Source organism: Canis lupus, chromosome 1 (genome assembly GCF_011100685.1).
Source record: "Canis lupus familiaris isolate Mischka breed German Shepherd chromosome 1, alternate assembly UU_Cfam_GSD_1.0, whole genome shotgun sequence".
NCBI classification, from domain to species: domain Eukaryota; kingdom Metazoa; phylum Chordata; class Mammalia; order Carnivora; family Canidae; genus Canis; species Canis lupus.
In genome coordinates this window covers 76167560-76188311 of record NC_049222.1, presented here as the reverse complement: position 1 = coordinate 76188311, position 20752 = coordinate 76167560, and the positions used below count along the sequence as shown (strand labels likewise).

The following is a 20752-nucleotide window of genomic DNA, read 5'->3' as shown; positions in this document are numbered from 1 at the left end:
AAGAGAAAAGTATTTTAAGATGAGAAAAATCTAAGATGTTAAAGAAAGAATCTAGGAGAGAAGAAAAAGTTGAAAATACTGGAGGAAAAAAAGAATTACATGAGGTAAAGCACGTAAGTATTTAGAATGGGGCAGCCCGGGTGGCTCAGCGGTTTAGCGCTGCCTTCAGCCCAGGGCCTGATCCTGGAGACCCGGGATTGAATCCCACATCAGGCTCCCTGCATGGAGCCTGCTTCTCCCTCTGCCTGTGTCTCTTCCTCTCCCTCTGTATGTGTGTCCCTCATTAATAAATAAATAAAATCTTTCTTAAAAAATAAGTATTTAGAATGGTACTGAAGACAAATGTTACTGCTATAATAACTATTATATTATTAAGAATGAGTAACTCAAGAAAATTAAGAAAGCAACTCCATTTACAATAACATCTAAAAGAATAAAATATCTGGAAATAAATTTAAACAAGGAGGTAAAAGACTAGTACATTCAAAATTAGAAAAGATTGCTGAGAGAGATTAAAGAAGACCTAAATAAAAGACACCCCAAACTCCTGAGTAGGAAGACTTAATATTGTCATGATGTCAATACACCCTAAGAACTCTACAGATTGAGTGCAATCCATATCAAAACTCCAATGGCCCTTTCTGCAGAAAAGGAAAGGCTGACCCTTAAACTCATGGAATGCCACATGGCTTCCAAAAACCAAAACCATCTTGAAAGAGAACAACTAACTTGAAGGACTTATTTCCAATTTCAAAACTTAGTACATAGCTACAGTAATCAAAACTGTGGTGCTAGCATAAGGACAGACATAGAGACAAATGGAATAGAACTAAGTTTAGTAATAAATCTGTTAAGTCTATGCCAACTGATCTTTGACAAGGGTATCAACTCCATTCAATGGGGAAAGAATAGTCTGTTTAACAGATGGCACTGGCATAAATAGATTTCTACATGCAAAAGAATGAAGTTGGATCTCTACCTCACACTATATATAAAAATTAACTCAAACTCAATCAATAACCTAAGAGCTAGGACCACAAAACTCTTAGAAGAAAACAAAGGGGTAAATCTTTGTGACTTTATATCTGGCAGTGAATCTTTAAAAGACACCAAAAGCACAGGCCACAAAAGAAAAAAATAAATTGTACTTCATAAAAGTTTGCTGCATCAAAGAATATTATCAAGAAAGTTTAAGGGACGCCTGGGTGGCTAAGTCAGTTAAGTGTCTGACTCTTGATTTTGGCTCAGGTCATGACTTTACGGTTGTGAGATCGAGCCCTGTATCAGGCTCCACACTGGGAGTGGAGCCTAAGATTGTCTTGGGGTGCCTGGGTGGCTCAGTCAATTAAGTGTCCAACTCTTAGTTTCGGCTTAGGTCATGATCTCAGGGTCATGAGATCAAGCCCCACGTCAGGCTCTGTGCTGAGGGGGGAATCTACTTGAATATTCTCTCTCTCCCTCTCCTTCTGCCTCCCCTTCCACTCACATGCTCTTTCCCTCTCTCTAAAATAAATAAATCTTAAAAAAAGATTCTCCCTCCCTCTCCTTCTGCTGCTCTCCCACTCATATGCTTGCTCTCTCTCTCTAAAATAAATAGAAGCACCTGAGTGGCTCAGTCCATTGTGCATCTGTCTTTGGCTCAGGTCATGATCCCAGGTCCTGGGATAGAGTCCTACACTGGACTCCCTGCTCAGCAGGAAGTCTGCTTCTTCCTCTCCTCCCTGCTTGTGCTGTTTCTGTCTCTCTTTCTCTCAAGTGGATAAATAAAATCTTTTTAAAAAATGAAATAAATAGGGATCCCTGGGTGGCTCAGTGGCTTAGCGCCTGCCTTCATCCCAGGACATAATCCTGGAGTCCCGGGATCGAGTCCCACATCCGGCTCCCTGCATGGAGCCTGCTTCTCCCTCTGCCCATGTCTCTGCCTCTCTCTCTCTATGTTTCTCATGAATAAATAAACCACAAATAAATAAAAATTAAAATGAAATATATAAATCTTTAAAAAAAATTCTCTCTCCCTCTCCTTCTGCCCCTATTCCCCACCAAAAAAAAGTTTCAAGACAACCTACAGGGTCGGAAAAATATATGCAAGTCATGTATGTGAAAGAGTTTAATGTCCAGAATACATAAAGAACTTCTACAACTTAACAATAAAAAGATAATCCGTTTGGGGCATCTGGGTGGCTCAGTGGTTGAGTGTCTGCCTTTGGCTCAGGTAGTGATCCCAGGGTCCTGGGATCAAGTCCTGCACTGGGCTCCCCACAGAGAGCCTGCTTCTCCCTCTGCCTACATCTCTGCCTCTCTGTGTGTCTCACATTAATAAAATAAGATCTTTTAAAAAAATAATCCATTTAAAAAGTAGACAACTTGAACAGACATTTCTCCACAGAAGATACAGAAATAAGCACATGAAAGATCCTCAACATCTTTAGTCATTAGAGAAAAGCAAATCAAAACCACAATGAGATATCACTTTACATGCACTTGGATGAGTATGATTAAAAAAAAAAACAAAACAGAAAATAACATGTGTTGGCAAAGATATGGAGAAATTAAAACTCTCATACATTGCTGGTGGGAATGTAAAACGGTGCTGTTCACTATTGAAAAAAGTTGGTTGTTCCTGAAGAAACGAAACAGAATTATCATATGATCCAGCCCACTCCTAGGACTTGAACACATGAAGGCCAATTTTTACCATGGTATTATTCACAGAAGCCAAAATGTGGAAGCAACTCAAGTGTTTACCAACAAACAAATGGATGAACAAAACGTGGTATATACACACAACGGGGTATTACTTGGCCACAAAAAATAATGAAGTTCTGATACGTGCTACAACATGGATGAATCTCGAAAATGTTATACGAAGTGAAATAAGCCAGACACAGGATAAATATTGTAAGATTCCGTGTTTATGAAATAGCCAGAATAGGCAAATTCAAAGAGATAGCAGTAGATTAGAAGTTATGGGGCTGAGGGAAAGGGGTGAATTACTGCTTAATGGTTACAGAGCATCTATTTAGAGTAATGAAGAGATCTTGAAAATAGCTAGTGGTCTCAGCTGTACAGCACTGTGAATGTAATCAATGCCAAGGAACTGTACACTTAAACTTGATTAAAATGGCAAATTTCATGTTTATTTTACCAAAACTTACAAAAATAATAGACCCAAATCCACTGAACTGTGTATTTTACATGGGTGAACTGTATGGTATGTGAAGCATTATCTCAATATAGCTGTTTAAAAAAAAGAATCACTAACTGGGCTTAAATGCTATTTAACCTTTTTTCCATCACTAAATTTTGGATTTTTGTTAAGGTTTGAGAATAGGTTATATTCCAGAGTTAAAAATCTAGAAATTAATTATGTTCCAAGCCTTCAGTTCCAAGCTTGGAATTTGACTTCTTTTCAGTAGAAAAGAAGTGTCACCTAAGTGTTTGTTACTGCTGTTGTTATGAACATTATCACCATCCTCTTTTTCAAAAGAGCCCCGTGAAGTAAGTATGATTATGGCCATTTTTAAAATAAGAATAAACAGACTCAGAAAGTCTGAGTTGTTTACTGATTTTCTCAGTGAACAATCAGCCAGGAACTGAGAAAGCTGGGATCTGAATCCATGCTAGCCTGGCCCCAGAGCCAGGTGGATGGCATTAGTTCCTCCCCAGACCAGTCCATTTTATAGAACTGCTAGGCATACAGGTCTGATCATCCTTCTGCTCATTATAAATGAAATGGTACCATTTTACCTTGTGCTTTTTCCTATGCTGCCACATGGACAATGCATGTCGAAGAAATGGAAATGGGAAATCCTATCAAATGTTAGATATTTTTTAGAAAGTCAGCTTGTGTTTTTGACAGCCTCAAGTAAAGACACTATTATGACTGTTCCTTCTTTTATGAAGTCAAAGCCTTCAAGACAGTACTCAGAATTCAATAAATAGGTTTTACTATGTAGATGACCAAAGCTTTAAGTGAATGAGGACAGCAGCCAAGGACTAGCCAAGGTTAGATACCTCAGAAGCCACGTGAATCAAGACCTTGGCTTGGTCAGCCCTAAGACATTTAACATTTCCTATTATGCTTAGCAGGAAAGTATGACAGTATTACTTTGATTTTTTGTTGATCCCGTTTGATTTCTGCATCCAGTTGCTTCCTTTTTTCACTTTCTTCTCGAAGTCTTTTTTGCAGCTGTACCTTTTGACATTTCATGTGATCTACATTCTGCTCTAGTTCATTAGCACGTTTCTCATTTTGGATTGACAGTGATGCCAATTTCTTACTATTTTGTTGCTTCTTCTGTAAGACCTGTGAATCATATGCAATATTTCTAAATGAAAAATTGCATCCATTAACAAATCTCAAGTAGACTTAAACTTTTCATTCTATGGCAAAGGTAGGCATTTTGCCTAGATTTTCAATATTTCTGACAGGCTCACAATTGTTTTCTACATGTCTGCTTTGACAGTTGGGCCACCATCATTATTTTCACCAGATACCATGAATGATGTGACTCCATGATACTGACAGCCAAAGAGAACAAAACTGATATCTCTTTTTATCATTTTAAAAAATGAAAAAAAAATTAAAATACAAACCTGGACTCCTATTTTAAAAGACTTATCTCAGACCCCAAATCTACCGTCCTGCTTCCCAACACCAAATTACCAATTTCTTATTCTTCCAGAAATAATTAATATGCATGCAAAGAACTTCATATATATTCTAAATAGACTATTTTCACCTCCCTTTTTTTCTACTTATCTTAGAGGTCTTTTCACAGAGATTTGTTCTATGTGATTGCAAAGTAGTCTACTGTGTTCCTCTTTTGTATCCAGCTATAGCCTATTAATTAATCCCTGAGTTAACATGATCAGACGGATACCATTTTCCTTACAGTGGTCAACCATTTATGATTACCATTTTAATGATCTTAAATAAAGCTTCTCCTCATCTTGCTAAAATGATCAATGAGCAGCATAAAAAACTTGTGAACATTTGCAAAGAGTTTATACTCCAAATAGAAAATAACAGTGTTCCAATTTATTCCTGATCAAGAAACATATTAAACTTACACTTTGTACTTTAGCATTGCACTAAGTACTTTTTATGTGACATTTAAAAAGTAAGGTCATTTGTAAATTATGCAGACTACAGTTATTTCCTTTACCTTGGCAATAAATTGATGGCAAAACACATTGTTTTCATTAAACTAGGTATTCACAGAGGCATCATAGCTCAGAGCAGTACTACTCAAAGTGTGGTCCATGGACCAGTACCAGTCACAGATTGTTGTTGTCAGCCTGTACCACTAAGCACACCTTTGGGTTCAGCTGACATTGTTTGCATCAAGACTTTTGATGAAGGGAGCTGTGCTCCCATTTGCCTTTAAAATCTCATCAGAGACCAATAACGAATAATCTGTAGATGAATGACTGAGTACCACCAGCCTGAAGGCCACAGGACTCTAGTTTCCCATCCTTAGACTGGACACTGGTTTTGCCACTGACTTCGGATAGTAACTGCAATACTGGAGCAAAAATGATAATACTAGCATTTTGTCTCTCCACCTAATACTGAAAATATCAGTAGAAGTATTGATAATCTAAGTGAGACAGATTGCCATTGTCTTTTGTACTTATCCCACAGATACTCTAAAGTGCACCTTACTGTCAGCATTCAGGTATTAATCCATTACAGTTGTCTGTATGAAAAAAAAAAGAATTGTCTGTATGTACTTAGACATAAAGAATACAGATTTTAGATTTTTTAAATAAAAAAATTTAAGCTTTAAAAACTTCAAATAACTTCATTATATGAATAAAAACAAGTATTTCAACATTTAAAAATGGCATGAGAGGTTAGAGAATTGCAAACTGTTGTCATCTCAACTATGCAACTCTTAATGAGTTAACTTTACCTTTCTAAACCTTAGTCTTCTCATTTGTAAAATACACTAAAAATACTCTCTAAAGAGTTAAATAATGATTAAATAATACACATGAAACATCTGGTATGTAGATACTTAACCGGTAACTCTCATCCTTGTCCCCAGCCCCACCACCATCCTCATCATCTTTACCATCCCCATTCCCATTGGGTGTGCATTAACTGGTCAAAGGCACAGGCATTTCTAAAACTACATGAGAATCCTGTTTCAGTTCCCTGCTGTGGGGGATGTTTCTTTTGAGTTTAATTATGTTCTCTGTTTTCTTTCTCAGTGCCCTTAGCAGAAAAGGATATGCAACAAGAAACATGGAAAACAAAAGAAGGTGATAATTCTCAAACCTTATTAATAACTTTTCATTTAATCTTTTAATTCATTGTAGCTATGTGAAATACAGAATATAGAAAAATAGCCTTTGCTTTACCAATCAAAAAGTAATGATAATCTTTGCTAATTCAGGCCTTTCTAAGAAGCAAGAAAAGTCTCAAAATACACAACCTAACCTTAAACCTAAAGGAGCTGGGAAAAGAACAGCAAATAAAGCCTAAATCCAGCAGAAGAAGGGAAATCATAAAGATTCGAGCAAAAATAAACGATATAGGATCCCTGGGTGGCGCAGCGGTTTGGCGCCTGCCTTTGGCCCAGGGCGCGATCCTGGAGACCCAGGATCGAGTCCCATGTCGGGCTTCCGGTGCATGGAGCCTGCTTCTCCCTCTGCCTGTGTCTCAGCCTCTCTCCTCTCTCTGTGTGACTATCATAAATAAATAAAAATTTTAAAAAAATAAAAAATAAAAAAAATAAACGATATAGAGATTTTTTTAAAATGAGTAGAACAAATCAACAAAACTAGAAGCTTGTTTTTTAAAAGAGAAAACTGATTTTTTTTTCAGCAAAACTGAGAAACCCCTAGCCAGACTTATCAAAAAAGAGAAAGAACCCATATAAAAAAAAAAATCACAAATGAAAGGAGAGCCCAATCAACCCTGCAGAAATATAAACAATTAAAAGAGAATATTATGAGCACTTATGTGCCAATAAACTGTGCAATATGAAAGAAATAAATTAATAGAAATGTATAAACTACCAAAACTGAAACAGGAAGAAATAAAAAACTTGAACAGACCCACAACCAGCAAAGAAATTGAATCAGTAATCAAAAACCTTCTAACAAACAAGAGTCCAGGGCCAGATGGCTTCCCAGGAGAATTCTACCAAACATTTAAAGACATGTTAAGGGGCCCCTCGGTGGCTCAGTCGGTTAAGCATCTACCTTCAGCTCAGGTCATGATCCCAGGGTCCTGAGACTGAGCCCTGTGTCAGGCTCCCTGCTCAGTGGCAAGCCTGCTCTCCCTCTCTCTCTCTCTCCCTCTGCAGCTTCTCTCTGCTTGTGCTCACTCATGCTCTCTCTCTCAAATAAATAAATATTTTTTAAAAAAGATGAGTTAATACCTATTTTTCCGAAACTGTTCCAAAAAATAGAAATGGAAGGAAAACTTCCAAACTCTATGAGGCCAGCATTACCTTGATCCCCAAACTAGCAGAAACCCCACTAAAAAGGAAAATTACAGACCAATATCCCTGATTAACATGGATGCAAAAATTCTCAAGAAAAAAAAAATTCTCAACAAGATACTAGCACTGAATCCAACAGTAAATTCAAAGAATTATTCACCACGATCAACTGGAATTTATTACTAGGCTGCAGGAGTGATTCAATATCTGCAAATCAATCTATGTGATACACTATATTAATAAAAGAAAGAACAAGAATCATTATGATCCTCCTCTGAATAGATGCAGAAAAAGCATTTGACAAAATACAGCATCGATTCTTGATAAAAATAAAAAAAAACCCTCAAGAAGTAGGGATAGAAGGAACATACCTCAATATCATTAAGGCCATACTCAAATCCCACAGCTAATACTGTCAATAGGGAAAAACTGAGACCTTCTCCCCTGAGGTCAGGAACACAACAGAGATGTCCACTCTTACCACTGTTGTTCAACATTGTTGAGGCTAGAAGTATTAGCCTCAACAATCAGACAACCAAAAGAAATAAAAGGAATCCATATTGGCAAGGAAGAAGTGAAATTTTAACTCCTCGCAGAAGTACTATGAAGGAAAGTAAAATGGGTGATATGTACCACTACCATGTCCTCCTTCAAGAAGTCCATAACAGATTATGGGTGAAAAAAATGGAGACAGCATTCCAACAAATTCATTATAATCAGACTAATAAAGCACTCTGGTCATCTCAAAAGCATCTGAAAATGGCTCCATTATACACAGAATCTATGTCTCATAGAATGACATTTTTAATGATAGCTATTTCTAAGGCCATAGCTAAATCCAGCATTAGGAAATCAAGAATGAGATGTCATAGTTATTAACCTTTCTTAAAGCAACCAGTTGTTTCAGAAAACCCTATGAAATAATTAGCATTTGTTGAGTGTGTCTGCAAGGTGCCATAGACATATCAGAAGACTTATATGTATTATTTAATCATCAAGCTTTTGTCCTTCAGAAAAGAATACAACTTCTGTGGTTATCTTTATTTCTATTTTTATCTTTTTTTGATAAAAAGTTTAAAATAATATAGTTCTCAGATGAAGAATGTAGCACCTGGATTGAAAGGAGGCAAACGTGCCAGCACACCAGGAAAGGAAAGCTGCCATTCAGCTTCTCTTGCTGGTGAAAACCGAATCCTACTTCTTTCCTAACCAGGGACGAAAGTGGTAAAAGCCTTAAGTTTGCTCAATTACATTTTTAAAATTACCTGGACTCTTAGCTTTGCGGCATCCATCTTTTTACGGAACTCCTTCTGCAATTTTACCTTCAAAGCAACGTCAGAAAGATCTTTGTTTTCTAGTTCCTGTAGCTGCTTCTCTGTTTCAGTCAATTCCACCTTCGCCTGTTCTGCTTCGTGTTCAAGTTTTGTTACTTTCAGAGAATACTGTTTGCTTACAGACTTGGCATCGTTACCTTCACCACAGTAATAGTAATAACAATGATAAGTTATGCTTTAAAAAAAAGCACCAACTAAGTAAAACATCAAAAAACCTAAAAATGCTCTATTCTTCAAAATCCAACTGGAAAAAAAAAATCCAACTGGGCAGTGTATCTATTTAAGGTCTAGCAGTATGAACCCAGCTGTCCCCACGCATCCCCATCAAACACAACTTGCCACCTGGCTTCGTAATAATCAGCTGCTTACTGACTGCATCTGGAGCCATTCCATCTTCTCACAGGCTCATCTCTGCGTTTTAGTGTGACATTTCTGATTTTCTAAATTTGGCGTTTAGCTTTGCTGCCATCAACCTCCAGGTAAGAAAAATATTTTAGGTGACTCTGGCGTTTTGCTAACTACACTTTGGCTTCTTGCTACCTATAATCTTGTTTTCTCTACTACGAAAAATTTCCAACATACCAAAGTAGAAAAATGATGAACCCCCATCACTGAGATTTCAGAATTGTCTAGATTTTGCCACAGTTGCTTCATCTATGCCTTTCTTCTGTTTCAATTTGCTGAAGAATTCTAAAACAATCTCAGATATAATGTCATTTCACCTACACATACTTCAATAAGCATCTGTACCAAATATGGATATAACCAAAAATTCTTTCACACCTAACAATACTAATCCCTACCTGACCCTGTCCAGACTTCCCCAATTGTCTTAAAATGTCTTTTTTTTAAGATTTTATTTATTCGTGATAGACATGGAGAGAGAGAGAGAGAGAGAGAGGCAGAGACATAGGCAAGGCAGAGGGAGAAGCAGGCTCCATGCTGGGAGCCCGACATGGGACTCAATCCCGGGACCCCAGGATCACGCCCTGGGCCAAAGGCAGGCGCTAAATGGCAGAGCTACCCAGGGTTCCCCCTAAAATGTCTTGTACAATTGGTTTATGGTAAACATCATCCAAACAAGGCCCACAATACATCTGATAGTTGTCTCTTATGAACCTTTCATTCTAGAACTGGCCCCCTCTTTTTCCATTCAATTGAACTTTATCAAAGATGAATTTTTCAATCATTTTCTTATATTTGGAACATAAAGGAAAACATAATACAGATATTTCTGTATCTTTTTTCATTCTAAGCTCAACTACTAACCCTAAAAACTTGGTTTTGATTTGTTCTGAACAGCCAACTTATCCCTGAACTAGACTAGCAGACTCACAAAGGAAAAGAAAGAATCCAAAGCTCGTGGGATAAATTATCATGAGGGGAAGTTTGTTCTATCATTAAACTGAAAAAACTGTATTTTTTTTAATAAAAAGGAATTACTGAACTAAATGCACTGAGTTGTCTTCTGGTTCTATGACTCTCTGATAACCTACCTTTACCATACCCGTATACCCGTGGCTACTATATTTTAATGAATTTAAGACCCTATATATTGTTCAACACACCAGCATTTTGTGAGTCACAAAGAAAAAAGGTTGAGTGCCAATTATACAAAGATAAAATGCCTGGATGCCACTGCAGGTAAGATGCATCCTGATTTCAGAGATATTAAAATGTGAAAGAATATGATTAGAATTGATGAAACACAGTGCAGTTGTCACTTATTGTTGGCTGAAATAATTGCTATTTAGGGGAAGACTTTGGTGCAGAGGCTTTGAAAAGCAAACACACACTAACCCTTTTGCAAGTCACCATGTCTAAAGAAAGCTCCAAACTGCTCTTTGTTCTAAGGAGTAAGAAGAGGACCTTCTCTGTGTTAAATTCACTTATCCTCTATTTTAAGGCAACCAGGATGAGTGTACTGGGCTACAAAAGTGTGCTTGTTTAGTGAGAGAGCCCATGGTAGCATCACCTAACTAAATCATTTTTTCCAGAAGGGCACATATCCTTAACTTCCACAGGCAGTGCCCTGATGGAGAAGCTATTTTAAACCCCTAGGGGTGGTTCGTGGCTTAGTTGGTTAAGCATCTGCCTTAAGCTCAGGTCATGATCCCAGGATCCTCGGATGAGTTCTGGGATCGAGCCCAGGGTGTCAGACTCCTGCTCAGTGGCAAGCCTGCTTCTCCCTCTATCCCCCCCTACTTCCCTCTTATGTGCTTACACTCTCTTTCTGTCTCAAATGAATAAATAACAATCTTTTAAAAAAATAAAATACGAACACCTGGCTTTGTGGTTGAGCATCTGCCTTTGGCTCAGGGCATGATCCCAGGATCCTCGGATGAGTCCTACATCAGGCTCTCTCCACAGAGAGACTGCTTCTCCCCCTGCCTATATCTCTGCCTCTCTTTATGTGTCTCTCATGAATAAATAAAATCTAAAAATATATGTAAAATAAAATAAATCCCTAAATGTGTTCCTAGACACTCCTACGAAAGACTTACTGGTATTGATCCTGCCTCTGAGGAAGGAGCACGGTCAAGCTCAATTAAACATCTGGGACAACTGGAGCCAGAATGATGCATAACACATTTGTCACTAGGACTGAGGAAGGAAAATGCTTTGGGACAGCAGTTAGGGAGAGAAGTTGAGAAAAGAGGCCAGCCAGCCAAAAAGCAAGCTTGCCAGAAAGAGGAAGGAAGTGAGAAGGCAGGTTGCCCCTTGCTGGCAGAGATGCTGGGAGCCACCATAATTCATGTATTCTGAGTGTGATTTTAGCCTTGGGCTTAAAGAAAAGGAAGACAATATTTCCTTCAGTTCCCTTAAATGTGACCAATGTTTCATTGGAGGTGAGAAAAAGAAATGCTATTGTCTATTATTCCTTGAATTTCATAACAAATTTCAAAGCAGTCAAAGCCCACACCTTCAGTCTATTGGGGGGAAAAACAACGAAAAAGCCTGAAACATGTTTTTCAGGGCAAGCCTAATAATTTATGTAGCTAAGGGTAAGGAGAGGATGTGGCACATACACCCTACTAGGAAGAATTTGAAACTGCAGGAAAGAGCTAAAAGCTTGGCTAAGGGAATAGCTCTCAAGGATAAATTCTTACATCTTTAGAGAAATAAAAATTATCTCTATTTTAAACATAAAGTTTATTAATGTTGAAAACAAACCATCCAAAAGCATCAGGACTAATAATTTAATATTAAAATGAGTTAGAATAACAGCTCAAACATTTTCCCAGATACCTAGTATAATGTTTCTTAAAAAGTGGCAAAAAATTTTAAGCGCCCATGAGTCTCAGCACAACACAGAGTTCACAGTGGTAGAACAATTCATAGATGAAATAGCAAAGTTCTTCTGAAACCTCCATCAATTGGTTGTGAAACACACCTTGTATATCAAATTCCAAGCTACACTGAATAGTCCTCAGTGTCAATTTTACTTTTTGTTTTAACAACTAAAGTAAATGTTACAACATCAGAAGCAATTTTAGAAGCTTCTCTTTCTCATATAAGCTGGTTTACAGGACAGTATTACCTGTTTTTATTAATTCTTTAATTAGATCTTCCTTCATCTTGATGTTAATTGTAAGTTCTCTCATTTTTTGTTTAGCTTCAGTGAGTATGAGTTCTGAATTCCTTAATTTTTGCAAATTCAACTCTTGACTTTGCTGGAGACATTCAATCTTTACATCTTTAAAGAAAATGAAGCACAATTGAGAAATAAAACTACCTGTTCATAAAGTGCTCAGCAGCAGAGGAATTAAATAAGAGAAGCCGACAGAGAAACAGTCTAGAGGTAACAGAGGTCGAGACAAACAGAAAAGGAAAGAAAGGAAAAAAATACATGACAATTGGGATTTTAATTTTCTAGCTCACAGTGAGTTTTGGTCATATCCTGTAGGTTCTAATACATAGTTTTTCATTGCCCTTAGATAATGCGATTTGAGTGTTTCTTTAACCTGAGTTATTTAAGAAAGGTATAAAATCTCCAGGTGGGTAGACAGTTGAAATTTTTTCCCATTAACTTCTACATTTATTGTAATCAGAGAATGTGATCTACACCAGACTACTCAAAGTGTAGTTCAGCACTGTTGGCTATTGGAACATAAGTCAACTATGTCACTGTCTTAATTCAGCTAACTTCTTTTTTTTTTTTCATATCAAGACTTCCTTGGTGAAGAAGCTAGTACACTGATTTACATTCTGGCATAAGTTTCTTACCTGGTTGTAGACCAGTAACAAATAGTTCAAGAATGGCTACTTGAGTAGCACCATTTATACATTTATAGCACTATCTATACTATTTATGCATTTTCAAATGTTTTATTTGTGAAATAGCCAATTTTTTGTTAATATGACACTCAAAGGCTCTCTAAAAGTTAAGATACTCTCTATTTTCATAGTGTAGGACTTATCTATCATGTAATTGGCATTCCCTATGCTCTTTCTTTTTGTGTTTTGACCACTCATAGACCAAGAGAAATGAATTAAAAATCATATTTTTGGCAATACAAACATTTTGATGCTGTTTTTTGATGCATGAAAATTCTCATCAGTTGTATACTAGAACATTACAAGCACTCAGTTGACTAATCTGACTCTAATGTTGCATGCATCACTACATAGGCAGGTGTGCCAGTGAAGCGGTAGACACCTAGTAAATTACTTAAAATGTATGTTAAGGTAGTCAAGAGTACAAAGCAAATATCAACTCAAGTTTGGATACAAAATCCCCATTTTTAGACACTTAGCTTACAACTCTAGCCAGAATTGATTGTTGGGAAAATTGTTTTATTGAGGAGTTGAGAATGAAAACTTAGAGAACATAAAGAAGTCCTACCAACCAGTAAAGCACTCCCACCAAGTTTCCATCTTTGAGAATTCCTAGATGTTTCTTAAATTATTGATAAAGAAAAAGAGAAGTGTCATAAGCAGTAAGTCTAAATTATTTGAGAAAGTCTATGTACCTTCATTCCCTTTTCGTGTTTGATCCTGAACATCATTCAATTCAACAAGAGAACAAACAGAGGCTGGCTTTTGAATCCATGAGTGACTTCTATGTCTAAGGAAAAAAAAAAAAAAAACAGATCAAAGGTAACTTGTCTGTTGTTTTCTAATCTAATTTGCCCTCAAATTAGTTTCCCCAAAATAAAAGGATATCTCCTCCAAATAAAAGGATATCTCCCTCAAGTTGAACTCAGTGGAAAATTCATCATGTTTGTTGCCACTGTGGCAGCAAAATCAAGAAATCCAAAAACATTCTCTCTGAAAATTAAAATCTACAACTACAAAAGCCCTAAATACAAAATTATTTTTCAATTTTAAGATTGATGACTTGTGTTAAAACACTGTTTATAACACAATAGTAGTGCATTTAGCAAAAACTACTTACTCTTAAGTGGTAAAGAATATGTTAATGAAAAAAAACCTACATTATATACATTCATTACATCATAAGTTTATTAAATCAGTCTATATTTAACATACCTAATTTCAGAGTTCTCTTGGCCTTCTGATTCTTCATCATCACTGTTATCAGAAAATTGGCAGTGGAGGACTTCATCTTGTTCTTCTATGTGACCCAGCAGCATCTGACTTCGTGTTCGAAATCCAGCAACTACTCGATCCAGAGAGTACACAGAAGGACTTGTGTAGACCTTACAAGTGATTACCCCACCCAAAAAAAAAAGTTATTTTTTTAAATGTTTGTTTTTATCCTATTACTCAAGATGTTTTTAAAGAGGTTATTAGATAGTTAGACCGAAAATAGCCAATCACTGGAAATATGCAAATGCCAAAATAAATTCCAGGATACTCTTGTGCACGTGGACACATACATCTTTTGGAATCTATACAGCTCTTCCTCCTTCTAGAAAGCTATCTTCAATTATATCTTCATGAACCAAAGAGAGGCAGGAATGAAAATATTACAGCTCTTAAACATAGCATAGGCACTCCCAAACAAATGTGAAACCCATACACAGTGGGTTTCACTCTAGGAGGTGACACACCCCAAATGTATTTACTCATACTTTACATATGGTGGTTAGGGATGGCTGACTTAGTGCTCTAAGTGACATAGTTAATATGTATCATGGATAAATAGATTTTCAAGGGGCTACCCTGGGAACTTTCTATACTATAATGTGCTTCTATTGGCAAGGTGCTTTAAGCTCTCAAAAAATGACCTTGGAGGGACACCTGGGTGGTACATTCAGTTAAGCATCCAACTCTTGATTTTGGCTCAGGTCATGATCTGAGGGTCAAAGGACTGAGCCCAGCATCAGGCTTGTGCTCAGTGGGGTGTCTGCTTGACTGCTTGAGACTCTCTCTCTTTCTCCCTCTGGCCCACCCCATGCTCACTCACGTACTCTCTCTAAAATAATAAAATAAATAAATCTTTTAAAAATTTTATCTATTTTTTTAATAAATTTTTAAATGACCTTGGAAAATAACAAAAATTAGAAGCTGCTCGTATACTTTTATTCTAGTTTTTGTTACCAAATATTTCCTTCTTTCTATAACCAAACCTCAGAGTCTTTTCTCAAAAAGGTAAGTAGAATATTAGAGGAGACATTCAATTTATTACTAGAAATCATTATAAGCTATTAAAACTGTAACAGACAGCAGAATATGTATATCATATGGTGTCAAGATTCAAGTGATATACGTCTTGCATATAATCCCTCCCAGAAAAGCCTGCCTCATGCTAAAGATTCCTTGATATCTATTTTTTGTGGCTCCGCTGTTGGCCACCTAGTAAGACCATCTGTCACGTTGGTACCATGATGGGTGCAGAATAAAGTTTTCTAGGTGGACTCCCTACCCTGGGGTATGAGGGAGTAGGGAGGGGAATTATTTACAGAAGAACCAACTCAAGAAGTATTTATCAAACAAGTACAATTACCGCATGTTCACTTTGCCCCAGAACAAACAGGCATCAAGGTTTCTCTTTGTCAAAAGAATGGAAATTATTCCAGGAGCAAATAAAATTTTTTGTTCAGAGTCAAACTTTGTTCTCTAGAATTATAATCTGCTTTTGAAATTTCTTTCTATAAAGAAAATCAAATGATCCAGCTTAAAAATTAACACCAAGTAAATTCCACAACAATTGGGGCACCTGGGTGGCTTAGTGGTTGAGCATCTGCCTTTGGCTCAGGTCGTGATCCCAGGGTCCTGGGATGGAGTCCTGCATTGGGCTCCCAGCAGGGAGCCTACTTCTCTCTCTGCCTATGCCTCTGCCTCTGTGTGTGTGTGTGTGTCTCATGAATAAACAAAATCTTAAAAAAACAATTCCACAGAGCAGCCCGGGTGGCTCAGTGGTTTGGTGCCACCTGCAGCCCAGGGTGTGATCCTGGAGACCTGGGATCGAGTCCCACGTTGGGCTCCCTGCACGGAGCCTGCTTCTCCCTCTGCCTGTGTCTTTGTCTCTCTCTCTCTCTCTCTCTCTCTAATAAATAAATAAATAAATAAATCCACAACAATTAATGATATTTAGCAAATTAATTCCTCAACAGTTGTCCTACCCAATACAATGGCTCTTTGCTCCTTGTAGGCTCATAAAGCCGTCTATAACGGGGCCCCTTCCCACCTAAGTACTGGGTATTGCTTCCCTGAAGTTGCTTCTCCATTCCATGGTCCCTGCTTTAGCATTTTCAACCATACCCCGGACAGTACTGATGATCACTATGTAGGTACTCAAATACGCTGGTTAATAATTCAGATAACTGAGGTGTATACAACTACATGCCAATATTTCATTCTAACCATTTGTTCCTAGAATTATATTATCACAAGGCTAGAGAGAACTTTAAAGCTTACTGAGTTCAACTATTCATCCCATATCTGACTCTCATCTATAACATAACCTCTGCTGAAACATCTGCTGCAGGGGCCCTTACAAGCACTAGGGCCTCCCATATCATCTCTCGCAGTTTTCACTGACAAACATTTCTTTATATTCTCTTAGCACTTCTTCTCCCTAGTCCTCCTTCTAGAGACAAAATGTAACAATAATGACAAGGTTTCAAATATCTTAATTTCATTTGTTTATTTGTCTATACAGAGAGAGCATGAGCAGGGAGAGGGAAAAGCAGACTTCCCCCTAAGCAGGGAGCCAGATGTTGGGCTCAATCCCAGGACCTCAGGATCATGACCTGAGCCCGAGGCAGACGCTTAACTGACTGAGCCACGCAGGTGCCCCAAGCCTTCAAATATTTGAAAACAGACATCATGTCCCCTCTGAATCTCAATAAGTCTAGAGTTACTTCAGATGGTCACCAAGGACCTTTAGCAACTTGGTTGTTCTCTGAAAACACTTTAATTTGACTTAAAGTGCTGTACTCAGACCTGAACTTGATGTTTCAAATCATCATACAGTAAGATAATCTCTTCTCACTAGTGATGCATTTGATTTGGATTTGCCAGATATGTGGCAACTTTGCTTAGCTCATTCACCATAGACTGGTTTTCATAGATCAACTCTGTACCCAAGTTGCCATCAACAGTTCCACCAAGGTCCGTGAGATATCATTTGTCATTCTGCTACTGTGAGATTGGTGTGTTCTGCTGGAATGAGGCGCTCACATAGCAAAGGAACCTGGTTCAACCCAGGCAGACACATCTCTGTGCTGTGTTCACTCTTCATCTTGAACAATGATGTATGCAAAGAATTAAAAAACAAAGCCAAACAAAAACTAATTATTTTGTGAGGGGAAAAAAAGGGGGCCTTTGTGTGAGATAAAAATCTTAATGAAAACTGAAGAAGCTGTTAACATGTAGTGTGGGGGTTACTCACAGGAACTCTGTGACTCCACAAAAATGTAATTCATTCAGGAAAAAGTGAGATTTTACAAATATTTCCACTTTTGTGAATCTGGAGATTCCAGAAGATTTTTAAAATATATCCTTTAAGAATATTTTGGTTGGGGGGTGCCTGGGTGGCTCAGTGGTTGAGTGTCTGCCTTTGGCTCAAAGTGTGATCCCAGGGTCCTGGGATTGAGTCCCACATCAGGCTCCCCACAGGGAGCCTGCTTCTCCCTCTGCCTATATCTCTCTCTGTCTCTCATCATAAATGAATAATTTTTTTTAAATAAAAGAATATATTTTGGGACACCTGGGTGGCTTAGAGGTTGTGCATCACCTTTGGCCCAGGGCGTGATCCTGGGATCCAGGATCAAGTCCTATATCAGGCTCCTTGCAAGGAGTCTGCATCTCCCTCTGCCTGTGTCTCTGCCTCTCTCTTCTCTCTGTCTCTCTCTCTGAGAATACATGTCTGTATTCTCATGAATAAATAAATTTCATGAGAGACAGAGAGAGAGACAGAGAGAAGAGAGAGGCAGAGACACAGGCAGAGGGAGAAGCAGGCTCCATGCAGGGAATCCAATGTGGGACTCGATCCCAGGACTCCAGGATCATGCCCTGGGCCCAAGGCAGGTGCTAAACCACTGAGCCACCTAGAGATCCCCTCAAAAAAGAATATTTTGGTTAAGTTCTCTTAGCACACAATGGTGTGAAGTACTGAAAGCGGTATTAGTTACCTATTGCATTTACAACCACTTTATATCATACTTCATCAAATCTAAAATGCCATCAACTTAAGACACACCATTATCTTTATTCCATCAAGAAAGAAAAAGCTGTCAAGCCATGGCATGCCATCAATTATAAAACATACCTTGCTGTCAAAGATGATAAAATGTGAAAAAAAAATGTGAGTCTTACAATCAGTGAAACACGGCAGATTTTCATCAGCATTTGTGATATTATATTATACCTAAGCATTTCCTGAGACCACATCTGTAATTTTTTCTTTCAGAAGTGCCCTTGGAATGTAGAATACTGGCTTTCAAGTATATCATATTTACCATGTTAAAGTAGAAACCTGTTATACTTTTTTTTTAAGTTTAAATCAAGATTTGATTTTACATTTCATCAGATAAGATTTTGGTCTACTGAGACAGAGGAGTTTTTTTCTTTTTTCCTATTAATTTGATAACTTGAAAACTTTTTCTTTTATTTACCTATATACTATTTAATTATGAGAGGCAATTTCTTTAGGAATTTTGTATAAGTAGGTATGTTCTATAATTTCATCTTGGTATTTAACTCTTCAGATTAAGAGATAGTTGAAAACAAATGTGCAACAATAGGAAAAAGTACACAATTGTTTTCCCCTGGTATGCCTGTGTGGCTCAGTGGTTGAGCATGCCTTTGGCTCAGGTCGTGATCCCATGGTCCTGGGATAGTCCCACATCGGGCTCCCCATGGAGAGCCTGCTTCTCTCTCTGCTTATGTCTCTGCCTCTCTCAATGTGTCTCTCATGAATAAATAAAATCTTTAAAAACATTTATATGCCCCTAGGATAAATATTATTCAGCCATTAAAGATCATGATGTTATAAAAAATATTTAATGACTGTCAAATGTTTGTGATAAATTGAAAAGAGTCATTAATAAAAGTATACGCATAAATATAACAAACAATACTTTTAAAATTAAATAAGAGCTTTTTGCTCTTTCCCTCCAATGTGTATAAACAAGCATGTAAGAAATATTTCCTTGGGACATTTTGGTGGCTCAACAGTTAGCACCTGCCTTCGGCCCAGGGTGTGATCCTGGAGACCCGGGATTGAGTCCCACATCAGGCTCCCTTCGGGGAGTCTGCTTCTCCCTCTGCCTATGTCTCTGCCTCTCTCTGTGTGTCTCTCATGAATAAATAAACAAAATCTTAAAAAAAAAAAAAAGAAATGAGGGCTATCTGCACTTCAAGAAAATATGTGAGCTAATGAACTCTAAATTATCAGGGCTAGAAAATATTAGGTAGACTTCTGCCAAGGAGGCAAAAATCCAGGGAGAAAATGAAATAGCATTTGAGATGTCCTCTTTGATGTAATTCAGTTAGTTTTGGCATTCAATACAAAAACCCTCCCCTCACTCTCAGAACAATGGAACAGTAAGCAGGACTTGAACAAGGCTTGCTGCACAACATGTCTTCCCACACAAGCCTGCCTCCTCACATATGCTGCAGTGACCAGTCCAAACAAGAGAGGTGGCCTGGATTCCTGGACACATGGTAGGGACAAGAGAATCCTCAAAACTGCTGATCTTACGACTTTTCCATCTTATTTATTTTCCCCCTCCTTTTAGTGGCCAGCAGGGCAAAAGGAAGATTTTAAAAACAAAACTAAACTAAGAATTTGCAAATTTGAAACAATAACCACGGAAATCGGAAATCGTTATTCTAGTCATGTCTGTTTTGGGTCTAATCAAACAGCTGGCGGCAAGAACCCTGAGGGCCTAATCTTTTTCAAGAGCCTACAGAACTCTATGTCCTCAAAGAGTGTACATCTATGTATCAATATCCAGTAAAAAAGAGAACTAGAAACTGAGAAAGTATAAATATGTACAACTTTTGTAATCAGGGAGGAAAAACCCAAATGTTATTTTTAAAAAATAAAAGAAACAAAATGCTTTCATGTTACTAGCCAATAGCAAATAAGTAAATATAGAAGATATATAAAGTTGAATTAAGAGCTATCAAATTTAAAAAAAAAAAAGAGCTATCAAATTTGAGGGGCATCTGGGTGGCTCAGTTGGTTAAGATTAAGAGCCTGCCTTCTCATTCAAATTGGCAAAGAAGTCAAACTTTCCCTCTTCGCCGATGACATGATACTCTACATAGAAAACCCAAAAGACTCCACCCCAAGATTGCTAGAACTCATACAGCAATTTGGTAGCGTGGCAGGATACAAAATCAATGCCCAGAAGTCAGTGGCATTTCTATACACTAACAATGAGACTGAAGAAAGAGAAATTAAGGAGTCAATCCCATTTACAATTGCACCCAAAAGCATAAGATACCTAGGAATAAACCTAACTAAAGAGGTAAAGGATTTATACCCCAAAAACTATAGAACACTTCTGAAAGAAATTGAGGAAGACACAAAGAGATGGA

At 37.6% G+C, this 20752-nt stretch overlaps 1 protein-coding gene across 3 annotated transcripts in view; it reads right to left on the bottom strand.

Moving 5' to 3' along the window:
• Positions 1-20752, bottom strand: part of KIF27 (kinesin family member 27) — an 86502-nt gene that overhangs the window by 32707 nt on the left and 33043 nt on the right. For all 3 annotated transcript variants that reach the window (XM_038526969.1, XM_038526971.1, XM_038526970.1), the window contains exons 7-11: positions 14285-14454; positions 13765-13859; positions 12333-12488; positions 8723-8928; positions 4109-4306 (exon numbers count right to left, since the gene is read on the bottom strand). In XM_038526969.1, the coding sequence (XP_038382897.1) occupies positions 4109-4306; positions 8723-8928; positions 12333-12488; positions 13765-13859; positions 14285-14454 (825 nt within the window). The remainder of the gene's footprint in view (positions 1-4108; positions 4307-8722; positions 8929-12332; positions 12489-13764; positions 13860-14284; positions 14455-20752) is intronic.